The 27,715-nt window shown below is 36.8% G+C and overlaps 1 protein-coding gene across 10 annotated transcripts in view; it reads right to left on the bottom strand.

Annotated features, from left to right (window-relative positions):
• Liprin-gamma overlaps positions 1 to 27,715 on the bottom strand; it is a 128,243-nt gene that overhangs the window by 53,239 nt on the left and 47,289 nt on the right. For 3 of the 10 annotated variants that reach the window (XM_070313095.1, XM_070313094.1, XM_070313102.1), the window contains exons 1-2: positions 18,589 to 19,299; positions 3,281 to 3,429 (exon numbers count right to left, since the gene is read on the bottom strand). The exons of 4 other annotated variants lie outside the window; for them this stretch is intronic. In XM_070313095.1, the coding sequence (XP_070169196.1) occupies positions 3,281 to 3,380 (100 nt within the window). In that variant the 5' untranslated portion in view covers positions 3,381 to 3,429; positions 18,589 to 19,299. Of the gene's footprint in view, positions 1 to 3,280; positions 3,430 to 18,588; positions 19,300 to 27,715 lie in introns of those variants that run through there. 3 more of the 10 variants (XM_070313098.1, XM_070313099.1, XM_070313093.1) reach the window with 2 other exon arrangements.

Below are 27,715 nucleotides of genomic sequence, written 5' to 3'. Positions count from 1 at the left end.
TCAAACTGTTATAAATGCGAATAAAAAAAAATAAATAATTTTTTTTCTTTAAATAGCATTGTGAAATAAATTTGAAAATATCTAACGATCAAAAATATTTTTATCGGCAAAAGAAAATGAGTGATACAGCAATGTCAAAGAATTATATATCTCGTGTATGAAATTTTATTTCAGAAATTTTTCATTTTGTAGAAAAAAGAAAAAAATTATGTATCACAATAAATTATTGTAAAATCGAACAATGAGACACATGTTCGTTTCACAAGTTTTTAGGACTTGACGAATCGATCAGCTCGTCGACACGAGCTGCCGAGACGTTAAATCTCGTGTGCGACGCATCAAGCGAAACGTGTTCCTCGCGAAAGTAGACGACCGCGTTGAAATATCTCGCGCGATGTCTATACGAGGATTGCCCGCACACACGTGCAACGATCTCGTGTGATGGGTGGGTGTATATGCGCCAAAGTGCATACGGCTAGCTCACGTGATCCTGGATAGACCTTTCAGCTCGGGGGTATATTAGGTCTACGTTACGAACACGGAGAGAGATACGTCTCCTCCTGGTTTCCTCGGCGGTGGAGTCGCGCTAAAATACGACTCATATTCCGATATTATGCGCCTCTCGTGTGTCGGAAGCGGGATTCTTTATGAGCTTTTACACCGACTCGAAACTATCGATATCGTACGACCGGGCTCCCTAATGCGAAACAGGAGCTCCGTTTCGGTTTGTAAGATAAAATGATATGTAATCCGGTAGAGTAACGTTACCGGAAAAGGACGGCTTATGACGGGAAGTGTTGGTTTAAGCCGTGGATCTAATTATATTAGAGAAATCGCACGAATCGCGGCTGCAAGTAATGCGCTAAACCGATGGTTAGACCGGCGTGTATTACGTATATATCAAGCGGGATTTTGTTTCGCGTCTCGTTTGAAAAGTGCAACGCAGCGGTCGCAAATCATGACCGCGACCGCGTATCATTCCAGCTTCCGGGATAACCGAGATGCAACCTCCCGAATCGACCGCTATCTATCACGTCGTACAATTCTCTAACTTTCTCGACGTCGAGGAAAATTAATGATCGACCGGTAATAAAAATTAAAATCGCGCGCAGATTATAGAGCGAATCTTATCGGAAAATTAATGAAAATTGACATTGGATAAACTACCTCGTATCGATACGCAAATTCTCCCTTACGTTATAAAAGTATTTTTTTTTTAATGCAACGGTAAGTAAAAAATCAAAAAAAAAATCTGTATATAATTCTGAATATTAGTTACATCTATTTTATCTCAGATATATATATGTTTCTCTAAGAAAAATAATAAATTTTCAAACAAGTAGAAAATTTTTTAAAAAGCTACATCTTACAAATACATACAATTATTACATATTTTTTTTTAGTAAAATCTCACTGTTTTAATCAATTATATAAGGTGACCGAGAATTTTTAATAAAGTATCAAACGCAACATATCGCGTGTTCCGATTGTATCCAGATGCAGCCCGAGGTATTGCAACGAGCTCAATCGTGTAATCCACGTAAACACAGGTAGCGGGAGAATTAAGTTTGCACTTAATACATATCCGACGAAGTGCGTAGCTTACTGGTCCGACTTACGTACGGGAGCGCGTGGGAGAAACGAGATTAATGGATTAGCGATGTTTTGAATTACAAGCAAAGTGTAAGCGGGGCAAATATTCTCCCTCCAATTAGAACAGGATTCTACGACTGTATGAAGCTTCGAGTTACGGCGAAATCGGCGCACCTGCGAGAATCGCCGTCGGGATGATCCTTTATAAATGCGGACAATTTCGCCGGTGTACGCGCGCCCGGAAATTCATTCGTTTTAAATAAGCTAGAAATATATCGCTCTCGAATATCGAGGAAAAAAAAGAGATGCTAGTTTATTTTATATATCGATTTGCTACTGTGAATTGGAAAGAATCTCTTACAGCTTTTAAACACGAGATACTTTTCTCTCTCGGTTTCTCTTCTTTTCCCTTTTTTATCGATACACGTGTGCTGTCTCGATTGGAGATATATTGAAGTCGCAGTCAGACGGCAACTACAAGGAATAACCTGATGTGCGATCCGTGCCGATATTATGGTGTCTATTCAACGGGAGCGAGATTCTTTATGGCCTATTACACCGGTTGAATGTATATCGAACTCTTATCGGGGAACGTCATGTGTAATACGAATAGAAGTAGACATGATATGTATTATTTAAATGGTGTAATAAAGTGGTAATTATAATATATTATATACGATATAAAATATATATAAATAAAAATAAATAATCTAATCTAATAATTAAATCTTTTAAAATATATCTCATGCAAGCTGTTATCTACGCGATCTAAAATCGTAGTAACGATGGAACATTTAAAGTACCAAAAGTGATAACATATGATAATGGCATCTCTTAAATTGAATCAGTGAAAATGCCAGTGATTAACGCAATGACACAAGTTTTCATTAAGAATCATATTTCACTGAAAATCAGTGAAATACTCACAATTTGCTTCTCCGTCTTCCCTTGATTATATCTATTGATTATGACAGGAAGATTTCATTAAAAAACAAGTGATATTTGCAAGATGTAGCTTTTAAAGAATTTTTTAATTATTTTAAAGATTGATTTTATTTAGATTTTTTTAGAAAAATACACACATGTCTGAAATGACTATAAAATGACATATAACTAATATTTAGAATTATATACACGTTAAATTTTTTTCTCCTAAAACGTAATAAATTCAGAAGAAAATGAACAAAACTTTTGATGAAGTTCAAATATTTCTTTCAAAAAATATATTGCTATAAATTTATCTTATATAAAATATTATAAGATATATTTTTTTTTTCAAAATATCACGAATTCTTTCAATGAGATTTCACTGATTTTCAGTGCTATACTTATGTATAACTGAGACCATTTTGTAACTTCTTCACTGTTCGTCGTTGACAACTTTATATTAGATCCATTTAAGAGAGTGCGACACAATTAAATAAATATGACAAATATATTGTAATTAATTAAGAATCGCGTTTATTTAATAAAGTGGAACGTGACGTGGTGTATGTTTAGCTTGATTAACATCACTTTCGAGATAAGCTCGCGCAAGTGTCACGGATTTCCGGCAGAAGCTTCGCACGGCGGACGTAAGGCTTGAAACCTTGCGCATACGATGTTTATCTTTCCTTCCTCAAGCAGGAGCGGGGAATCCCGTGTAATATCTTACCCAGGAGTGATCAGGGACTGTCGTCGGACTTACCTTCTTCGAGGGGCTGCGCGCGTTTGGCGAACGCCTCCGAGAAAACGCCGCCGCGCGACTTCCGCGAGGCGTCCGCGCCGTTTTCTACGACCGCGCTCATTTTCGCGATTCGTGATTCTTCACCGAATGTGCCCCTGTCGCGGACGTATCTGAAATTGACACATTACGCCAAATGCTCCCATAAGAAATATCGAGATTTTCGAATGCTCGACATTCCTCGACGTTCGGTCCCATATATTGGAAATAATCTTTCACATTTCCGCGCCAATCGATCGGGAATTAGATCCTTAATTGTGTCGCAGACATTAATGTATTTGTATATCAAAAGAATTTCCAGAACAAAGAATAATAGAATAAATAAAAAAAGTAATGATGCTAATTAGTGTGCCACGATTATAGTATCCTAATATTAATAATAAAAAGCTGTCGCTCATTGATGCGTCAATGATGGATTGTTGCTATTGTTATCGTTGTATTATTGTGTCGTATATTATTATATGCAAGCAATTGTTTTTTCACTCGATAGAGAAAAATTATTACAATATTAATTAAAATATTAAAATATTTTATCAAAATATTTTATTAAGATATTAATTACTAAAGTATTGATCCTAAGATAATCCCTAACATTTCGAAAAGCTTAGAGATAAGTTTAATATAAATTTCTATAAATTCTTCGCATTTTATTTGTTTCTCGCTAAACACCTAAACTTAGCGCGTTTGTTAACATTCACCCCAAAGAAAAGTGCATTATCATACAGGTAAACGTTCTCGCAAACTTATATTTATGTAACGCAGTGCCTATAACCGCTCGTTATTCGCCTCGGGGATGACGCCATTATACGGAAAGTCCGTATTGGCGGCTGGCGAGTAAACGATGAGCATATAACAGCCCCCGCATGCTGGTCGCTGTCGGTACTCTCTCTCTCTCTCTATTCCATCCGAAAACGACTCCCAAAGCGCACCCCATATTACACGTCACCCTGTGCACACACGCGCGCGTCGTCACCCTCTCGTTGGGGATCGACCCGTCGTCATTCGATCGTCATAATTTATCATTACGGACGGGGAAAGACGCGTTCGATAAATCCACGCCGTGTTCAACCACGTTACCATTGATTTATGCATCGTGACGTTCGTACGGGCGTAAAGAGAGAGATAGCGAGAGATGATCTGTCGCGTACCCTTTTCGCCGCGTCATGCCGTCAAAAATTATACGCGCCCGCGCGAATCATCGGGGTGAGAACCCGATGGAAAAAAATGTCGACCTTTCATTTCGCATATAAGCGTGACCCTTCCGCTTCTGAAATATCTAGCACGATACGATCGTCATACGCGAAATAACGTACAGCGACAAATAATCCCGGTAGAAGCGCTCACCGAGAGAGTAAATAAAAATGCAGAATCTTGAAATTCTTTGCGTTTCGCAAAGTTACTACTGATTATTAGACACGGTAATATTTATTATATCTATTTATAATATTTATAATATTTATTTAAATTATATAATTTTCTATAAATATATATAATATATATATATTTTAAATATGTTTATGTACACAAAATATATATAATTAATTCATATTAATTTTATATAAATCCATTTTATCCGATTACGCGATTAATGATTCAATATTTCGACGAGCTGCGCGTGTTAAAAGAATTAATAATTTGCAATTTCGTTGTAAAATAAAGGGATTTAGACTATTTTTGCATAGCAATGCCTCAATCTGAATAAATTCACGTCCATTGTAAGCGACCGATTAAACGTTCGCCACTTCAATTTCTGTTCCCCTCTCTCGATTCAATACGCTTTTACGTTCAACGCGATGAACGGCGATAGCATATAACAAAATGGTTAAACAATTCGGTTTGCTCCACTCTCTCTCTCTCTCTCTCTCTCTCTCTCTCTCTCTCTCTCTCTCTCTCTCTCTGCGCTTTCTATTCACATTTCTATTTAGCGCCTAAATCCTAATATATTTCATATATCGTATCAATTTTATTTTCAGTTTAATATGATATGAAAAGATCAAATGTTATTTCAAGGTATTAAAAATATTATTGAAAAGTTTTCTCAGAATTAAACAACATTTAATTAAATATATATATATATATATTTTTTTTTTCAGATGTATAAATGTACAGATAAAATGATTATAACTCTGAGATCTTCATTGTTTATCTCACAAATCGATTTGATATACAATATATAAAAAGAGAGACGGATTTGCTTCCTCCATTTTCCATTATAAATCCAATCAAGGGATTAGAGGGGATTAAGGATCGCGTGCGAGATGTATATGGCATCGAGAAAACAAAAATCACAGATATTTTATTATTCCGGTATATTTATATCTCGACGACAAAGCAGGAAGGGGATTGCATTACGTGGGCGTTTAGACTCGATAAATTCTTACGGGGTTGCGAGTCGGCTTCTGATTTATGTACCGCGACAGCAGAACTCATAAGGGAGATCTATAGCCGTTTTTTTTTTCCATTCTTTCTTTCGTAGCGTTCCGGAGAGCTATGCGCGGAAATCTTTGTCGACGATTTTCAACTCGGTGGAGATTTAAGACGGTAACAACCGCGAAACTTTGTCTCCGCTAGATGAGATATTATTGCGTCCCCGTATTGCGCTAGAGTTTATTAACTTATATTTTAATATCTTTTACAAAAAATTTCCAGAATGATAACTTCGTAAAAATTCATCATAACTTTTCGTAAGAAATATTTCATTCATCCATAGAAAATTCATACGTTTTCTATTTTATTATTAACGTTAATATGTATATTATTATTATTATATTATATAAACAATATGAAACTATTATTCTCCACATAAGATTTCTATAATAAGCTTTTATATATTCCACTTCAATAATCCCGACTATTTTGCATTATCAATTTACTTTCGCGCGTTTCATAACTGATATGAGAGAAGCTCGTGTAAATTCTACTGGTATCAGTCGTGTTAATAAGCTTCCAGGGAGCGTAACACATGATGAAAACAAAACTCGAACCATGGAGATTGAGAGAGAAATTACCCTCTTGTTGTACGATTTTATTTCTATCGATGAAATTTCAAATAAACACCTTCACACGCTATCGAAAGTAAGAAATCAAAATTAAATCTTTTTCAAAGAAGATAATATATAAAAAGTTTAATGCAAGGAAACAATCTTTCTTTCATTAATTAATCAATCGATATCAACGTCGTCGCGATAGTTAATCAATTATGCGGATTGTGTGATAATCGTTAATATTATAATTCTTATAGAGAATACACACGTGTGTTTCGTAGAGTAATATAACGGATATACAGAGCGGCTTACACATTGCTGCCTACTTGCTTGAGTCTAGTAACACAACTGACAACAAGATCACGGCAGGTAAACAATAGCGCGCTGTACCCATCCTTACCTTACGCCGCTCGAAACAAAAAGCCGAATACTATATAATATAAAAAATATGTTGTCGTCATAAAATATGTAACGTAACTAAATTTATGCGAAATATTCTTCACAAATCTGAAAAATGAGATTGGTATAGGGATTATTATACCTTTTCGTTATTTTATTTATCATCCGATGCTGCGCGCGTTCTCAATCTGAAAATTACACCTAAATGACGAAAAATTCAAAATGCAAAATATATTTAGATTAATTACATTTAAAGAGCTAATTACTGCGCGCCTCCGTAAATATCGCAATGAAACAATTGATTATAATTCCCATTCTCTATCACTTTAATTCCTGTTTTGAATAGAGATGGTTATTTATCAAAGTAAATATTTCTCATGATATATTTATTTAAAGTAGAAATTAAAGTGACAGCGAAATTATTGCGCGGAATCATTGTTTCGCTGCAAAGTTTACAGGCAATAATTATTTCTTCAAATTTTGTCTAAAATTCTCTGGATTCAGATATATATTCCGCGTTTTGACTTTAATAATGAAAAGATTATAGAGATAAATATATGAATATTATCTCATAGATCTATTGCCTCGAAATGCATAGATCAAGACAAGTAATCGCGTTATATTAATTTTGGAATATTTATAATCATCCGTCGATTTATTCTGCATACAATGGATGGTTGTACATCAATTTATTTCGCATACATACAAAGCTCATAAAACAGAGAGCTTATTATTAACAATGTCCTACCGATGTATATATTGATTTAGCCATTTACTGGCACCACATTGTATATTATACATGTAATAAAATATTATTTATTATTATTTATTAGAAAATACAGAAATCAAAATTTAAATCCGCAGATATATAAATGAAAAAATAATAGGGGAAATGTTTTTCATTGTTAGAATATACCGGTAAAAAGTGACAAACAATGATAGAGTAATTTTAGCAAAAGAGAAATTGTCTCTTTAAAACTTTAGAGAAGATATCGCTCATAGTTTTTACTGCACATGAACTTGGCGCGAATATAACCATATCTTTTGATGAAGTAACTTACGTTGAGAAGACTAGAACGATAAAGTCGCGAATGAATTGGCTCACATTCCGTAGAAAGAAATCGATCTATATAAATTGAAGAATAAAATCATGGAAATATTATATTTTTCCAGAATTATCACACACGCAGAAAGTCACAGATATAAATAGAATAAAATTAAATAAATATAAAACACAATAAAATAAAATAAAATTAAATTAAATTCAAAATATATATATATTTTTTGTTGAAAAAAAATTCACATTAGCGATGTGCCAATATTTTTCATATTAAAACATACAATATAAATATAAAAATATAATTGTATTATACGCGAAAAAATAGCAAAATTATTATTAAATAGACAAATGGATTTAAATGCAATTTACGATGTATTTTGAATCACGTCTTATTTCTCATTCTGGGAAGATAATCGAGTAACGACACTGTGCTTCACGATGGAAAAATAATTTATATTGTTGTCTCTCTAGAAACGAGTGTTTATCGTCAGGCTTGTTCGGGATTACGCGCGAGTTCGCTGTCGTATACGATCTCCTGGTGCCCAATTTCAAAGTGGACATTCATTGGCTTGACTATTTTTTTTAGATTTAGATTTAGATGCACGATATTCATTTGGGATATGACAAGGTTTTGTTTACTCCTAATTTATTTCATAAAAGTCTCCAATTTTTTCACATCCAATTGAAAGAGTGCCACTCACTTTAATAATGGAAATTATAATAGACTGGTTTAATTTTTAATTTAATTAAAATAAAGAGTGTACGTTAAAGATTAAGTGAGATCACTCTGTATTCTAGTTGCTGTCCGATATGACAGAATTTATATTTCGGCTAATATTAGTAGCAGAGGGGAAAACCATTTCAGACATCGAAGTAAATGGAGAGAGCAGTAAGACGTTCAAGATATATCGACGGGAACGACCGAGTCACCGATATTTCCTGCTTCTCTCCTTGATGCGTTTCGATCGATCTTCGCGAAGGGTCGAACAGAGACCCGTAAATACGAATTACGAAGCGACCCATTGTACCATCTCCGGATAACGAGGCGCATGAATTAAATATAATATCGGCCTTGAGAATCTCTCGTTGGATCTAATGTTCCTTCTTACCCGGGAGAATTTTTATTTTTATATTATTCCGCGTCGCATCCATTTCACTGTGCGCTGCATCCACATCAGATTTGCAATTTCCTGCGAGTGTTTTTCCTCTTCGGAGCTTTGTATCATGTCTAATTTACTCTCGATGGCGCGTATCTCCTCAGGAATCCGGGCACGAGTGGCTGTCTCGTGAAACTAATTACCGAGAAACCCATTTGAAAATTTTGTTTTATCAAAACGACGCGCGTCCCGCGTCCTCCTTCTCCAGATACATCCCGCGTCTTCCATCCTCGCGCGGGGAGAAATTGCGAAGCGCCAAACTCGGGTCGTGGATCCTTTTCTCGGCGGCTCTGTCAAAAGTTTCGCGCAGATGAATGATAATTCCTGCCGGAATGGAGAACGAGCTCTTTCCCTCTCGCGCGGAAGGAAATGTCGCGAGATGCCGCGTAGCGCGGCGTCGAATGATCTCGTGGCACTTTCCGAGTTGCCTCTTTGCCGCAACGTCGGGATTTATGACGTAAACGTAAATGTATATACGCGAGGGCGGGTTCTGTCTATTGTCGCGGGATTCGAGCCGCCGAGCGATATCCGGGTAAAAGTTTGTTCGACCTCGCGCGACGCGTCGCGTAGGTGTGACGACTCTGATGCAATCCGATCGAAATGCATAACTTTCGACAACGACAAAAAATTCGTTGATAGATCTTCCTTTAATTCCCGATATTTTTTAAATAATTTATGTCTCTCATCAAAAAACATAATAACATTTAAACAATAAAAGATCGTAAAAAAATAATAACAATAATTAAAATAATTAATAATTAATAAATAATTAATACAGAAATTAAAATAATAATAATAATAATAATAATAACAATAATAATAAATATAATTTTAATCTCTGGGAATCTAATCATTATTTGCATATATAACAAATTTTTTACTTGTAGAAAAAAAATTAATCATTAAGAGCTACAATCAATATAATGCAACTTCAATCAGCGAATATTAATTCAATTTCGCATTCCTTTACTTCTCCATCTTGATTCCTCTGCGGACGTTACGGTAAACCGACTCATTAACCCGATATCATTGGCCAAAAAGTAACTTACACCGTACGCAATTTTAATCTAGATGCGATAGAAAAAAAGGGACGGGGGTTCACGTGTGCGCGCGAATGACAGGCGACGAGAAAAACTGGAAAGTGCGCGAACTTTAAAACTAACGACGGCAGAAAAGTTAAACGCCTTTTACTTTTTTTTCCGCTTCTCACCTTAATTAGCGCGCCCTCCGACAGCGTAATTATTGCGTTACGGTTGCATTAGGCGCCAGCCAAGGCGAGTTCCTCCGCGCGAGAGAATACGCCCAGCAATTTCCAGCCACCCTCGTTTTTCCAGTGCGCTATTTTCATTCTCAGGCGTATTAAACACTGCCGGTGCCCTGTCGCGTAAACGGGCGTGACATTTTTGTTTAAGGTCAAAAAAACGCGCTCGACGCAAATTGCAGCAAAAATATTGTTTTTACAACGAATTAAAATGCATGTTGTTTTAATAAATAGAGTGCTTTAGCACGTTTTATATGAGTAAAATTCGTATAAATTTATATTTTGAGATCGTATATATATATATAGTTTTTTTTATAATTATTTTGATTTCAGTGAGAGATTCAACGATACATTGAATAAAGTTTCTTATCTTAAACTTGGGCTTTTCATAACAAGAATCATCTCGCGAAACTTATCGACTGAATGATGCTACAATTACTTGCGCATTTTATATTGCTAGCATTTGATTGCTTCAATTAGTATTTAATGAGCATAAAATGAAAGAATTATACAAAAACAAAATAAGAAAAGAAAGAAAGAGTGATCTTTATATATTAAACAGGATGATAAACAATCGAATTGGCATTTGATATCTGTCATATCCTAACTTTCAAGGGAACGCTACATTTTCGAAAAAAAATTGATCCGTAAAAATTGCAAAGTTAATCAAATTAATTTCCATTTCGGGAATTAAATCTAGCACAGTCTTATCGTTACATTAGAAAACGCATAATTCGCGGTCAGGCCGCGACTTTAATCGACCTGTTCGATTTTTGTCAGCCCAGAACAATGAACGCCAGAGAACAATCAGTCTCGCACGATGAAGCATCCAGGATGAGTTTTAACGGTGAAAGCCTGACCGGAAGAATCGACGATCCGTGACTGACGATACGATAATGCAAACGGTACTGAAATCTTTTCGTTCCAGACGAGATGTCGCCGCATATTTTACAATAGTTGCGACAGATAGATTGACACAGATAATGTCAGTTATCTCACATTAAATTTCTCGAAATAAAACAATTTAAAATATATTATAACGTTTTCTCTGTAATTTTTTTAAACGGTTAAAAAATTTATAATAGTTTTAGAACATTTTTGAAACAGAGAGGATTTCTGCCAACAGTTTCGCATTTCATATTAATTAATAATAGCAGACAAGTGTGACACGAGTTGTCCAGATGTATATATATATACGTAATAATTTGCGATTAAAGTGCGAAAATTAATACAGGGACAACGTCGTCTTTCGCAGAGTTTTTTCTTCAAATAAATACACGGAGTTGATTCCAGGCGGACAAATGCAGAAACGGCGAGCAAATAAAGGAAGGTAAAAGCAGAACGGCCGCGAAATCACCGCGAGCAACCGTATGATCGTAATATATTCTAGCGCCACGTACCGAGTGGCGCGGAAAGACATGTCGGCCAAGTTTCCCTTCGCTATGCACGGGCAAAGTAAATCGTTCCTTTTACCGTGGATGCGCGCACGTGGGAGGATAGATTTGACCATGTCCAAATTCAATTAGCGGCGAGGAAATTTATTTTGCGTCGGTGGCTGGTCTAATGACGATCAGCTAATTGCCGTTTCTCTCTCTCTCTCTCTCTCTCTCTCGTTTCCTCTCTCTTCCACTCTACTTGAACATTCTATCTTCCCATTTCTCTCTGCCTCGATTTCTCCCCAAAATTGCCTACGGTTGTAGATATAGATTACTGTAGTGAAATGAGATCGGAGAGAATCGAAACAGAAAAGAATAGAGATAAAAAGGGAATAAAAAACGAGTGTGCAGCATTTTGCAGTTATCTAAAAAATATATTCTTTTATATATATATATATAAATCTCAATTTATTTTTAATAGATAGTGCATTCTAGATTCAAGTGGATTAGTTAAATAGATATAGCTCGCTATAAATTTGCACATATCAGGTATATCCGGGTAATTATCCCTCCAGGAGCAAAACTATTTTTCTTAAATTAACGTAAGTGAATTTTGTTGGTAGATAAGTATGAAACTTTGATCGGTAGTTTTGGAACATCTTGTAGAATGCAGAAGAAATAGAGAGAAGCAGATGGGCGATGAGGGATAGAGCTAGAGAGCTATGAATATTTATACTACCACGGCGCAAGCGGTTACCGCGGTAGAAGCTTAGAAAAAAGGGACGCTACTGTACTGTACAGTGACGTCAAGGTAGGTAGTTACGGGGATTCTATATAGATAGAGAATACGGCAAATATGAGCACGGTTTCATAATGCATAGGATACGCTCGCCATAGTAGTGCGACACGTAATATGCGCGACGCGAATTAACTGTATATTGTATTACTCGCCGTACGTACGCGAATACTCCTACTCGACGTAAAATTAGCTGCCTTTACATATATCCCGCATTATGTAAGAGCCGCGAAATTGGGCCATAACGGAAGAGAGTTATCCTCACAGCGCTTTTACCCGCCATTCGCGTAGTTATTGAATTCTTATATTCCGTTAAGCTCGATTTTCGCATTAAACGGATAAAGCTCAAAATCTCTTAGATGGTGATGTTTAATTACAAAGATTATACGCATCTACCATCAAGTTAAATTTTCATTTTATGGCAAAATTTCATTTATGTGAATAATAATTTATAGAAATATTATGCTTAAAAAATGAGAAAATATGTATATATACATATATATGTATAAAAAATTTAAAAATCGTGAGAGTGCAAATATTTCGTGCAAATGGTATTGAAAATATCGCGATTTAGATCGGCAAAAAAAAAAAAAAAAAAGGAGAGAAGACAACTATGTTATAGCCGTAGTTGAGTGAATCGTGAAACAAGGTATATAACGGAGCACATGCTGTACCTATCGCGGCTGGTTAGAGACTTTATCGTGGCACAGTGCCCTGATAAATAAATATATAGAAATCTATTCGGAACTCTGCTATATCCAGTGTGTCCAAATGACCCTCTTCTATTAAATTTCTATAACAAATCAGTAACGAATTTAAAAAAAAAATTTTTTAATTGATAAAAACGTGTTTGTTAGCAACTTCTCATTGTTATCAATTTTGACACTTAAACATAAAGTGGAGTACTTCGTTTTATTATTTAAATGATGCGTGCAATTATCAAAAAATAATTTTGACAAAAGTTTCATAGAGAGTTTCGGGGAAAAAATGTGATATATATATAAGAGATTTTTTTTATAGTATACATTTTTTTATAATATTTTAATATTATCTCGATTTTTTAATAAGATCATATATTTTTCCTTACATAAATCGATTCTATTTATCATTCTACATATAAAAGTCTTAAGATAAAATTATCACAATATCAAGTTTAGCGAAATTTAATTTCCATATACGATAACATAAATATGTAGAATTTTATAATTATAATATTCAAAGGATGAATATAATGTTAAAATATCATAAAAAATGCATGCCATAAGAAATTGTTACATGTGTATTTTTCCTCTGAAACTGTGAAACTTTTATCGAATTAATTTTTCAATAACTGCACATAACAGAGTTAATTTAGGTCGTGAAGTTAAGTACCTTACCCTGTGTATCTCGCTAAGTAAAAGAAAGTTGAAATTCTATTAAAATCTAACTAAAGCCAAAGAGATGATTAGCGAGATATATATCAAGTAGTTTGGAGACTACGTGCATTGATACTTGTGTATTTTCATGTTAATCATCTTGGATCGAACACTTGTTACGCCTTTTCCTGACAAATGAAAAACATAAATTGGAGCGCAACCCTATTTGTGTTACAGGCAATGCAATTCGGCACGCACGTTTCGGATCCAAACGCAACAATGCGCTTATCGGACGATAGTTAAGCATAAGTTGAAGGCATAGAGAGTTCGCAACACACACATATACATATACATATACTTTATCCGAGCTCATACATGCCAAAGGCCGCGAGGAGATGCGCTAAATTGCTTCTTAATTGCCAGCAACGAAGCTGCTCGTGCAATCCCACGCGAGGAGGGGAAAAGAGAGGGAGGATTAGCTAGTCACGCTAATCGGCCTCGATGCATCCCATCGATCGATGTTGTGCATCGATATCCGGCGTTGAAACGCGCGCATAAAACGGAGCCTTTTATCCGTATGTAGTCGATAAAGCGATCGCCTCTCGCCGATTTTATTCGCGCGAATCTAATTCGCATCCACACATTTGCCGAAAAATTGCGACCAAGTAGTATCCGAACCGAGTTACTCCGGCCTGAATTGCGTTAATGCGTTTTGGAATAGAGTGCTTCGGTCTATGAGATATACTTTAGCATACTAAACAACGAATGCGTTACAGTAACATGTGATAACGACTTGATAAAGAAAGTTTGATTTTAAAAAGAGATTGATTATTATTTATAATATAATTATCTTTGCATTAAATTGTTATAGTTATTTTTATCATTTTCTATATCCATGTATTTATGAAATAACGTTCATCTTATTGGCAGATCTCGATGCTGAAACGCTTGTTCTTTTATCATCTTGTAACGATTCTACGATTGTAAATATGTATAATTTGTAAAATTGATTTTTATATCGACGAGATTGACACTATCATTACGCACAGAAAAAAATATAGACGAGATACACTTATTAAGCTGCTGTTTGACAAGTGACAAGTCTGGCAATGGCCAGTTAAGAGTTAATCGAACGTGGCTCGATTTCGAATGCCATTTCCGGTTTCGTGTAAATCGAATGCTACGGTCGATTCTTTCACATGACAGTCAATGTCAGACTGTGACAGAGATGCACATGCTGATATCGCGTTTTTATCATAAAGCGGCTTTGTTATGTCAATTGTACGAGCGTACGAGCAATTGCGTGCACGTTTATACGCACATGACACGACGTGAAAAGATCCCAAGTAATATTCGCTTTTTCCATAGTCATTATAGATTATAGTAGGTATACCGTGGCGAAATTAAATAGAATTCTGTGCATAAATATATGTTTATACGAATTATATAAAAATATAAATATATATATTTAATTTTTTTACAAAAATATATATTATAAATATTTAATTTTTTACAAAAACATATATTATAAATATTTAATTTTTTTTACGAAAATATATATAATAAATACATATTTAATTTTTTGACAACAAACTCGACAAAAATCTTTTCGAGGGAAAAGCGTATACGAGGATTAAGTACCCCCGATTGAATTCTCGTTTCGATAAATATGCATAGCGCACATTTCTCGATACGCGATATTTCTTCGATACGTCGGCCGATAGTATATCGATGCGCGAAGTTGCATTAAGAAGAATCGCGGTCGTAAAACAAAAGTCATGCCCGCGACGGACGATATATTTATATGCCGACGAGAATTACTCCGATGTAAGCGGTGGACATATGTCGGAGTGAGACGGAGAGAGTGGCAGCGGGCACCGCGTATATCTTACCGTGGCTTATATAGTAGGAAGGCCGGTTATTGGACGGACAAGAATAGAGTGCATCGCTCTCGAACGGAACATCCGTCTAACCGCGCGCTCACCGCCGGTATTCATTCGCGATGCACATAGAGAGAGATGCAACGCGATCACGTCCCGAAGATTCGCGTTGCTCTTGTATGCGGTTTGATCGCGCGCTCATATATCGCCGCGCTGTATAACTCCGTCGCGTGTTGCAGCATCGTATTTTATATCAATTAAAAGGTTGACAGCGATAAATTGTCTATTTAATATATGCAATTGATTAAAAATATATTCTCTCTCTCTCTCTCTCTCTCTCTTTTTCCGGAGTAAAACATGGCATCATAAAAGAAACAGTGCAATATTAATTCTTATAACAATAAGAAATATAATAATAAAAATATATATTTTTTTAAATAAAGTAAAATTAATTTTTTTTGTACGAAGTAGGTACATATCCATCATTTGTAAACTGAAATCTAATAAAAGAAGTCTTGCTTGAAAAAGCGATACAAACTATTATACATACTATTATAGAGGATTTTTGTAACATGTTTAGCCAGTAAATATTGAATTAATCTGCTCTGTTGGAAAACGAAGATGAGAGAAAAATTCTTTTCGAATAAAACGTAATTTATCAAAGCGTAATCGTCGAAAAATAAAATTTCTTTATTTGTCGTTCTTACTCGCACTATCCCTAGTAAAACTTGCATTAAACGGCAACCGAGCTGTCAATAAAGAATTCATAGTTTCCTTGCAAACATTAGAATGTTATAAAATAAAGATATACAACGATACGAAAGATAATCTTCTTTCGATAATTTCTTCATTAAAACAACGAGGGAATATCGCGCCAAACGCTCGTCAAACATTTAATTGCGCAAATAATATTTGAATCGCCGGTACCGATTCGGAGGGAAAGAGGTAATACACGCTAATTGCGCGATGTGCATTCTTGGGGACGACATTGAAAGCGGGCAAAAGCGTAGCGTGCCATTTAAGGTACTCGTCGCGTCCCGCGTTCCCGTTTCATCCCGTAAAGAGAGACGCCTCTGCAACCGGCTTAAGGTGTTCGGGTGAATAAACGACGAGAGAAGAGGGCGAGTTTAAGATTTTCTCGCCGTCTTCGAATCGATTAAATCCCGAAGCAAGGCCGAATAAAAGTACGACAAATGGAAAGCAAACGTTATCGAGGCTTTTCCGTAGAAGTCTCTCCTCGCGCGGCTCTTTCGCGATCGGTTTAAGTCCTGGCAAAGGGACGCCGGATAAAGCTGAAAGCGGCTAAATTATAGAGAATAAAGTGCACCGAAAAATATGGAAGGTTTTAAATTCCTCGCTTTTCCTTCGCGCGCAGATATTTTCTATTTCTACAAACGTGCATAGAATGTTCCAAATAATTTTTTTTTTTATCTCGTTCTTGATTACGAATTAATATAACGTATCGTTGAATCCGTCTCAATTGAAAAGAAATAATGATAAAATCCTGAGAAGAAATCTTTGAACAGCAAAAAAACATTGTTACTTATATATCATTGCATTGATTTCATACGATCTTTGATAATTCATTTCTCTTAAGGCGATCCTGATCGTTAGTAAAGTGTTTTCAGCTCACAGTCGAGCGACCGATACGATCCATGCACAGAGACGACGTTTTCTCATACATATTTATTGTCTGTTAAATAGCGTAGGAACTAACGTCGTCTAGTCATTATCGCAATTATCTATCGAGCGGGTATGTATATTACTTTTATTCCCACGAGATCTAGAACCTCGCGAACACGCGGCGCGAGCGTTTCTCGCGCCCTGGGAAAATAGGGATATCGCCTAAATTACCGGCAATCTTTTACCGGTCGCGTGTGCAACGCAGACAGACGAGTTCGCCCGCTGCGAATTCTCATAAATATTTATCGCGCGTCAAAACAATATGCAAATACCCAGACGCGTGTTCGTTTCTACACGCGCTTTGCGAAAACGTATATGAGACGTCGGATCGTTTTGCGATCGTCCGACGAGCAGATTGGGACCGAACGTCGAAGTTGTCATAGTCGGCCGCTGTATTTATCAAAACAGCGGCGAATTAGCCGAAATTGAATCGAGCTCGTGTCATATATTCGGAATGGGAATGCCGCCGATTACAAAAGCGAGCCGCTTTATAAACATAGCTCTTACACAACAACGAATTGCGCGAGAATGCAGAATTTTTATTTATTTATTTATCGAGATTCACATTTGTATAAATATAGGATGCGATTGAAAAGTCTTTGCAAGCTTTGGGTGAGTGAGTGAGTTTTACGCACCGAAAGAATAAAAAAAAGATTATATAAATTTTAAATATTTCTTACTCAAAGTTTGTACAAAATTTTCGGTTACATCTTGTATGTAATATTTGTTCGTGAAGAGATTTTTAAGAGATTATATGTCCTAGAAAGAAACTTTTACTCTTTTTCGAAGACGATATATTAGTACGTCGATACAAATGTCTTGTCAATAATTCATAACATTTGACAGCTCTTTTAATATTTTGCTCTGCGAGTTTCGATTTATTTCGAAGAAAGAGGACTATGTTTATAAAGCCAAGTAAAGTTATCAAATCTTGTGAGAAATAAAAAAAATAAATAAATAAATAAAATGTACGATAAAATCGATAGCGCTGTCATGTTTTATTATTTTCAATTATTGGCTTTGTTGTTTTGGAAAATATTATATCTTTACGCGAATTCACGACATCGATCTTAATTACATCACTTCAAATGCATTTATTGTAGTAAAGTATTCCATTTTGCAATTATTATTCTGAAATGAAGTTTGATGCAAAATGATAATTTCGCGAAATCGGTACGTGTGGCAGCTGATCGCGAAAAATTGGGATTGCTTTCACGAATGTAATCGGCGACAATCCATCGGTACGATGACAAGCCGAGATAGATTACGAGAAAACTCGAAGAAAATAAAGAAAAGACAGACTTGGGAGAGAAAAACTTGCCGATGAGCATTCCTCCGTTCTCAACTCCACCGTAGGTCGGCTCATCCGGAGCAGAAATCTTCCCACGCTTCGCTCGCGAATGCTTTGCTCGCTACGAATTGCGGGGCGAACTGCTCGGCCAATCACGCTTCCACTTCCGCTCGTTTCGTCCGCTTAGTAGTTATTCATGGCAGATGGACCGCGACCACGATTTAAAATCACAACACTTTCGCCGGTTCTCATTCGACGAATCAATCTCGTTTAATTAACACTGAATGAAATCTGTCATTTCATTCGACACTGAACAATTGAGTTGTTGAGATATATTTTCCGTTTATACATTTATGATTGATAATTCTTATGTACGAGTGAAGATACTTGTTGATCCAATTCGGATATAATTTCTATTTAATTAAATTTTTAATGTCAGTTGCATATATCTGCGAAAGAATCGCCAACATCCCGCGCAATTAACGATGGCAATTGAGACTTTTGAAATAAATCGCTCCTCCGTTGTCCTTTGTTCGCGGGAGAAAGAAATCAGGTCACGTACAGCCAGAGAGAGAGAGAGAGAGAGAGAGAGAGAGAGAGAGAGAGAGAGAATACTTTGTTCCTTCGGTTCTCTAGTAATAATCCGCTGGATCGCGGCCAGCGGACGATGATAAATACAGATAGTTTTAGCAATAAAAGTTAGACCGTAAATCAATTATTATTTGCAAAAATTGAGTTTGCTAATTCGAAGAAAAGATGAAGAAAGTTGCGCTCAATCTTCTCTTAACGTCATTCTCTGTCTCGATCGAGCCGTAGGAGCTCTCAAAGAATGCACTGAAAGAAAGTTCGCCGGCAAATCCCTTGTAACGGAGGAAAACACTCGAGGCAAATAATCGCGAAGCCAGCACTTAACGCGATTGTATGTCTTAACAACGAGATAATCTGGAATTATGCTTCGTAAGACGGCGCCTGAATTTGCATCGAGTTCGCGTTTTATTAATCCACTTATTATCCCACTTCCTGCCGGAACAAGCGCAAATCTCCTTGCCGAATAGCTCAATGGCGAATTACGGATTTGTATCGTGCCAATTTATGTAGCGCGAAATCGAATCAAGCCGACACAAAGATATCCTCCCGCTGCACTCGACTCGCTAATATTATTTACCGGCATCCGTTCGATTGGTATCTGATTATTCGCTCGAACGGAACCGGCGATGCGGGGACGCGATTTAGTATCGCAACTTGTTACCGCGATCCTTTCAGGTGAAAATGGAAGGGCAGGAAGTGGAAACAAACGAGGAAACATCGTAATGCGTTTATCAAAGAGAATAAGCTTACGATTCTACGTTTTCGAGGCTCGAAAATATAGAGTCTCGTAAGCCATCGTTGAAACTTTACGTTATTACAAATAAAAATCAAGTCCTATTTGTCAAAATAATGTAAAGAAAAACTCAAAGATAATTAATAATGTATCGATAAATGTTCGTAAATAAAAATCAATAATGACATGATAAAATAGAAGCTCGATATCATGTATATTTGCAGATAATATAAAATTGTATGCAAATTTTTAAACAATCTTCTCGTCAATTATTGTACACGTGACGCTTCGAAAACACGTGAAATCGCATTTTGCACTTGCATATCGATTTAGTTCTGCTCGTATCTGCACTCAGCGAGCGCCATGCGATCACGATACGACGGATGCATCCTGTCCCGAGCTTCCATCCGCGGAAGAAAGGCAGAGGTACACGGACAGGATGAGACAGCTAGATGTCGATATTGGAAATGTCGAGCGAGCAATAAAACACGATACGACAGTTAAAAAAAGACTCTAGATTCTCGAGCTTCTGGGAGGGTAAAGCCGATGAAGTCGCGGATCGCGTCTGCCGCAAACGAAATCTTTCCTCGTGGATTCCGCCGTGCAGGAAGCGCACGAAGCAAAAGAGGTCGAGGGAAATGGAAAAAAAGGGCAGGTCCGGAGTAACGTTATTTGTGGATCGAGGCGCGATAGTTTTCTCTCTTTTCCCTCGACGTTCGCGAAACTTGGATGGAACGTCGAGAGCTACGCGACTTATTTGCTTTCGCGTTCGCTGTTGACTCGCACACTACTGGAATATGCATGATACTGCCGTAGGTCTAAAGTCACGTACTTGCATTTTTCGAAAACGGCGATTATGTGGAGGCGAAAAAAAAAATAAAAGAAAATAAAAGAAAATGGGAGAAAATAGCACAAATCTTCGGCGATATCATGAGCAAAAGAGCCCACGTTCGCGCGTGCTGCGTTTATAAGACGCCACGAGCGAATTTACGAAGCACGAGCAATAGTGCATTATCCGCTGAATTCCCGCGGGAATGGCCACGGTTGTTCGTAACTCCGTGCCCGCGAACAAGAAATACTGAAAAGAGAAAAGAGAGAAGGAAGCACACAAATCCAAAAGAGAAGAAAGGTAATTGCGAATCGTTGTCTTCAAAAGATATATCCGTAGGTGGCGAAACCGCTAGCCAACGAGGTAACAATTTATGACGTTGCTTGTAGAAAACCAACTGCTACCCGGAGCCGAATATTCCGGGATCTAGAGCGAAAAAGTCGAAGCGAGCTTCTTCCTCTCGCGCTTGAAAGATTTTTGCGACTTTAAACAACTACGTTCCTTCGCGAAAGACAAATTCTCCTTATCTTCTACATTATTTTTAGCCGTCTCGCGGCGAACAGAAAATCAATAAAACATGTGAAAGGTAAAAAGTAGCCGAAAGGAAAAAGGATAAGACGACGTGTCCTGAACGGAATTCATCGTCGGTCTATCTCTTCGAATTTTCAGAACTAACCGTGTGCGTATATCGCGAGAAAAAATAATAGAAGAAAAATATTGCGCGGTGCAATCTGGATGTGTTATCATGTTGAGTGCCGCACCAAGGCAGCGGAACATCCGGATTAAAAGTGCTCGTTCAGCCATGTTACCGATGCAACGAAACGACGATGATGCGGCGACATTACACCGCTGCACCGACGGAAATGCAATGCTAATAGCTATAGTATAGATATATAGTAACGAGGGGACGAACAACACTGTAGCGATGCATCGGTTGGTACACGGTATTGCGTTTCGCATCGCAGATCGTTGTCTCGAGAATATGTGAATTTACGTGGGACGATGCGGGAGGAGAAACGCGTTACTACTGCATACCCGCTGCACGAAATGCACCAAGTTTCTCTCTCTTTCTCTCTCTCTCTTATTCTCTCTTGTCGTGTCTCTCGGCTGCGCGTCGCACGATCAATTTCTCGACGAAGCTAATGTAGTATGTTACATAAAAGCGACATGAAAGGTGCATTAAAAATTTTCTCTATTAAAAGCGAGTATTAATTATCGAACCCAGATGTTTCTTTAAAAAAGTGAAATATGACATGGAGAGCGATATGTTCTGAAACTTATTACGATCTTTCGATAAAATAAAATTTCATGAAAATTATTCAAGTTTCTCAACGGCATCAATTTTATAATTAATTTAAAAAAAAGAAACATCGAATGAAAATACGCTTTTGACTTGCGGATTGCGATCCCTTATCAATTTTCTCGCGGAGAATGAATTCTCTTGAGCGAAAAAAAGAATATCCGATTCTATTTTCTTTTATCGATCAACACACGCTTATAATTCCCAAGATATAATCTTGGTATCGCACAAATCATAATTGGATTTTTTTGCTGCTAAAAGTCAGCATCGGACGCAGCATCCCGCGGGTTCAACCCATGCACTGGTGATGTTTATAACCGCGCCAGTTCATTCACCGCTCTTTAAATTCGTTACACCGCCGATATTTTTTCCTCGCAATCACGCTTCGTCGTTTTTGATTCTTTCTCTTTATTTTAAAGTCTCGTCGAAGCTCGCAAATGTAAATATCACCACGAAGGCAATCTACTTTTATAAGGTTGCGAACAATTTTTAATGCATGGTTTATAGTACGCTTGAGATATCGAAATAGTCGCTCGTATATATATTTCAAATTTCTCAAATGGAATCAAAAGCCACGATCTTTTCTCGTATATTTGTATATATCTTCGTATATGGACTTTATAAAGGAAAAATAAAAATAAAAAAAAAAAAAAATAAAAAAATAAAGATAAATTAAATATAGAAAAAATAGAAAAAGATACTTGCTCCGAGATTTCAACTAAGATCAGGAGCAAATAAATTTATACCAATTGCATTTCGTACACGACATAATCACAAGCCATTAAAATGTGACTCGTGAACACTCTGCCTATAAATATTTTCACTTATAAATTCTTTTACCAGTGATTAATATTTATATAAAACAATAAATTATATTTTTTTTTTCACTATAAAAATAAATGCAGAATTTAGTAACGATTTACTCGCTCGATGTCAGCGCATTATTTATCGACTATCCGCCCGCACTTTTACATCCTCCGCATTGAAACACAACGACAGTAATTCGAGGCGTTGGCGGTTTTCAGAGGATTTTTTTTCTCCGCGGATCCCGCAGTAATTCGATTCCACGCAACGTATAAATTACATCGAATTCATCGTTTCTCCTACACTTTAGCACTGTACACTTCTAGAACTTCAAGCCCGTCGCGCAGAGAGACTCGCCTCTCGTCATTCGCTCGTTCCGCTTTTAGCACTCCGTACAGCAAAATCTCCGACAAAACTGTCGTAGGCCAGACGACGGTGGGTGTCACGCCAGCCTTGTGCGCGGGTTATCGTAGTAAAACCTCTTTCAAGTCCACCTCCGTTCGCTCGGCGAAAGGAGGAGGCGGAAGAAACGAACGTTGAAGAGAGCGTCTCTTTCTTACACTTGGGGAAAGCGATTTCGAAACGCGACTCGAAAGCTATTTCACGTTCTTATACCGGATCGAACCGAAATGGGAGGAGAAGCGACCGAGAAACGGACCCAGCCTGATCGTCACACCGGTTCACAGCCGACTGAGAATGCAAGAACAGAACAGGCGAATCCAGACGTCGATCGACCTGCAGCGGGCCCTCCACGGGGCCCCCGTAGTGGGGGGCGGAACCCTCTCGTTTCAAGGGGCCCTCAAGGTAGCGCGCCGGTAGTTCGTTCGCGCCGGGGTTCGCCTGCCGTTTCAACAGGAAGAACGACTTCTGGCCCACGAGGCCATTATTTTTTTTGCCGTTATTATTATTGTCATTATGCGCATCCTGCGCCGCGGCGTTTTGGTCGGCCGAGTGCAACGGCGTCAGGCTTGTCGGAGGGTGACATGACTATACGGATAGGTTTTATTTTTGCGACCGCGCGATGCCAGAGCGATGCTGAATGTTCGCGCGACAGGCAGGATTGCGCTTGATGAGAGAATGATGACATAAGAAACAGTAATGGAAGCGCGATAATGGCGAGCAATCTTTTTGCTATTATTACAGTCGTATCGATTTCTCGATAAGCTGCATATATTTACAACACTAGCACACATTGACCGTTTCCATTTTCCAATGCAAAATTCATGATTTCTTGTCTTAAATTATTAATTAAATATATTTCTTTATTTTTACTATATATAATTTTTCTATATAAATATTTATTATTTTAACAATAATCCGTTTTTAAAAAATGTTTAAAAAGTTTGAAAATGCATTCCTCTTGGCAAAAAGAGGAAATTGCGAAATACAAAGGGCTAAAGCGCATTCTATTTTTTATCACACGAGACTTATGTTCCTCGTTAATTGCAGTTCACCCTCTCGAGTTAAGCAACTCTCGTTATGTTGCAAAATTCAACAGTCACGCAGCAGTTTCGGGAAGCATGGAAATTTACGTGGCAAACTCGCGGGAAAGTCGAAAATAATCGCGAAAAGCTTTCAGAAACGAGAAGGACCGAAAGAATCCCTATTACACCGCGCAATGATAAATTTTAATAAAAGACTGAAGCCTTTTACCCTTTTTAAAAGCAGATGCTCGGCGTTAAAACGATCTGGCCAGGGTTGAATGGAAAAAATGTAGCAACAAAACACCTGAGCCGACTGATGCACAATATCCATCTACCTGATATCGAACAATACGTTACCGCGTCGGTGTATGCATTCCAGACTGAACGCACGGTATACGAAGAGTTTTCAATCCTGCGATTGATCGAGTGCAAACTCTACGTATACGCACGCGACGTCAATATTTAATGCGCATATATTGTTTTTCCTTAAAAAAGGGCATTATATGCACAATTATGAAGCAAAATTGTGAATTTATACTGATATTTACGAATTAATTTAGAATCAAGCGTATGATTAAAAGTATTTATTTACCGTACAAATAAATAAAATTTCCTGAATATGCGTCGAATGCGAGATCTAATTGATATATGATCGAAGCGGATGTGATATGTTTATTTCAATTAAAATATATCGCATGCGAGAACTTGGATGTATATTTATAAAAAACATATAAATCGATTTGCTTGAGAATATTAATAACTATTAAAAATGTTATTAATAGTTAATCAAATGTCAATAGTTAATTAATAATTTATCAAATAATTAATATATTTTTGTATTATTGTATTTATACTTCGAAAAATCGAAAGTTGCGACTAAAAATCTGAACATGATACGTACATCAATCGTGTAGAATTGTTCTCGCTAATTTTCAAAGCGTTTTCCGGAAATTCGCGTGTCATCGCATACTAATGAACTGCAACGTAAAATCACGAGCATAATATTTTCCGCAATCTGCTTACCGTACGACTTTTCGAATCAACGTACGCGGAAAAAAAAAAACAAGAAGAGTGCCGTGCGAGTATGTACACATAATATAGAATAAAGCCTAACAAACTGGGTAATCGTCCGTTTCATCGACACATAATCTGCATTTTATGCACAAAATTCTAAAGCTGGAAATATTACAAGCGTAAAACGACAGTTTCTAATGAAAAACATAACGCATTCTTAGCATTTTTAATCGCTAATTATAAATAATATGAAAAAAGAAAAATTAGTGTATGTGAAAAGTTGGCATGTCATTTCGTGAAATCTCATTATTAATTAACAATTCTAACTTTATTTTTAATAATTCTTCATTTCTTCATATTTCGAAACATATAGTTGCGTTTTATTTTGTCCTGTCATATTTTTCTTATTATTTTTTGACAGATTTTGAAAAATTTATATTTTACATAAATTCTAGAAAGAGTTTTACCTTTTAAAGGCATAAAACATCGATAAAAACATAAAACATTTTCTTTAATTTAACGGCCGGGACTACTTTCTTCAATTGTAAAAAAACCATAGAAATATTAAAAACAAAGCCAGAACTCTTTTCCATGAAGCGATACGCCGGTTTCACACGTACAAATAATAAATTATACGTATAAATATTTTTATGTTGAAAGAGAACGTTGTAATTAACCTAATCTAAGTTGAAAACCAAAAGTTTGTATACGTAAGATAATTTTTTTTTTTTTTTTTTTTTTTTTTTTTTTAGAAAATGGATAGCGAACTAATTGGAAATTTTTTTACATGTGTTTTAAAATTCTTCTTATTATATTTCTTAATTGTAAAAGGATATGCAAGTCGGTTTTTGTAATTATAAAAAGCTTTCGCTACAGAAACAGAAGTTGAAAAATCATGCTCGACACATTAAGATTCCTATTATGATAATTTATCAAAAGAAACGTTCGCGCATCTATTCGCGGCGTGCCGTCTTTTATATCGTGCACGGATATCCGGAAAGTAATGATTTCATAATCATCCCTTCGTCCGTACGCTTTAACCGGAACGACGTCCTTAGCTTTCGCGTGATTCCTTTTGTAGCGAAGCAGTTTCGAATACGCTCGTAAAGACAATCAAAAGCATCGAATAAAAAGTTCGCGTGTAAAAAACTCACCGTTTATTAAATAACTTTGATCGCAATTGTGCCGGGGAAAAGTGAGGGGGGGTCTCGATAAATTATATCGTTCCACGACTAGAATAGCGGTGGTGAATGAAAAGTGGCGATACGATAAATTCGCGTTCGTATTCTATCGCGCCGAAATTCTTTACCAATCAAAAATGCACCGAGCGCGACAGGAGATGAGAAATCGCGCGCCATTGTGCGATCGGTTGAAAAGACGCGAAAATGTTTCATGACGTTATAATTCCCCTATCGATAGGCGATCTTTTGTCGGAATCGAGTTTGCATTGGCGCCAGGCCATGTTCAATGGTATAACAGATATCACGAATAGTTTGCTCGACACGAAAAAGAATCGTCGTTTCGTGAGTATCAGTCTGATGAAAGATGGAGAACGGAAATATACAAAGATAGTGAGATACATTCCGATATATCCAGGTATCCAGATTTTTTTTTTTCACGTTGTTCAAGTGTATCGATAAGATTTAATCCATTTTTGCATTTTATGCTGTTGATAAAGGAAGAGTATCCAAATAAGAGAATAAGATTCTCCGATAAAATTTCTAAAGAACGTGGAGTAATTTAATTTCATACAATCTTGAACAAAAATCTTAATACAAACATATGTGTGGTAACGATTAAAAATGTCGTAAAATACACTCGGCGTTGTGCGCGAGAGCCGTAATAGCCTGTTCAACAGAGAGTACACAATTCGTTTACGCGACTATTGTTCGCTAACACAGATACACGATACGTTCCTTCACGCTCGATTCGCCAAACGATCCCCAACTACGGTTAAGTATCCAATTCGTTTGTGGTAACGTATCGTACTATCGCGAATTTTCACCCGTATTAACGTAAAGGAGGGAAAACTCGTTATGGAAAGAAAATAGCAATACTTTTCCAATAGCAATACTCCGTGTTATTTTCCTAGGACAGATCGTTGGAGAGAATTCCACTTTTTTATAAAATGTTTTAATACCATTCTAAGTAAAAGTACGAAGAGATAATTTATTGGAAAGTATTAAAACATTTAGAAGGAGAGGCACACGAAAAGAATTGAGAAGAGAGAAGAAATCTTCTCACGTCACAGCCCTAAGTCTGTTAATTGCCCCGGGTAATCCTTACGAAATGCAAATCGCTTCATTTCCCTAGTTATCGGGCGTCGTTATTGAAAACGTCGCGAGTAATTTGCTCCGCGTGCGCTAATTGACAAGATCGTCGGGGTTGACCGGTCGATTCACCCCTATCTTGCGCTCCCATCTGCAGTAAATGAGTCGGAGATGCGGTGTGTCAAACTCTTTCAG

This window comes from Polyergus mexicanus, unplaced genomic scaffold, assembly GCF_030449975.1.
Source record: "Polyergus mexicanus isolate NDT 795.1 unplaced genomic scaffold, iyPolMexi1.0 SCAF_23, whole genome shotgun sequence".
NCBI classification, from domain to species: Eukaryota; Metazoa; Arthropoda; class Insecta; order Hymenoptera; family Formicidae; genus Polyergus; species Polyergus mexicanus.
This window is presented reverse-complemented; position numbering and strand designations above follow the sequence as displayed.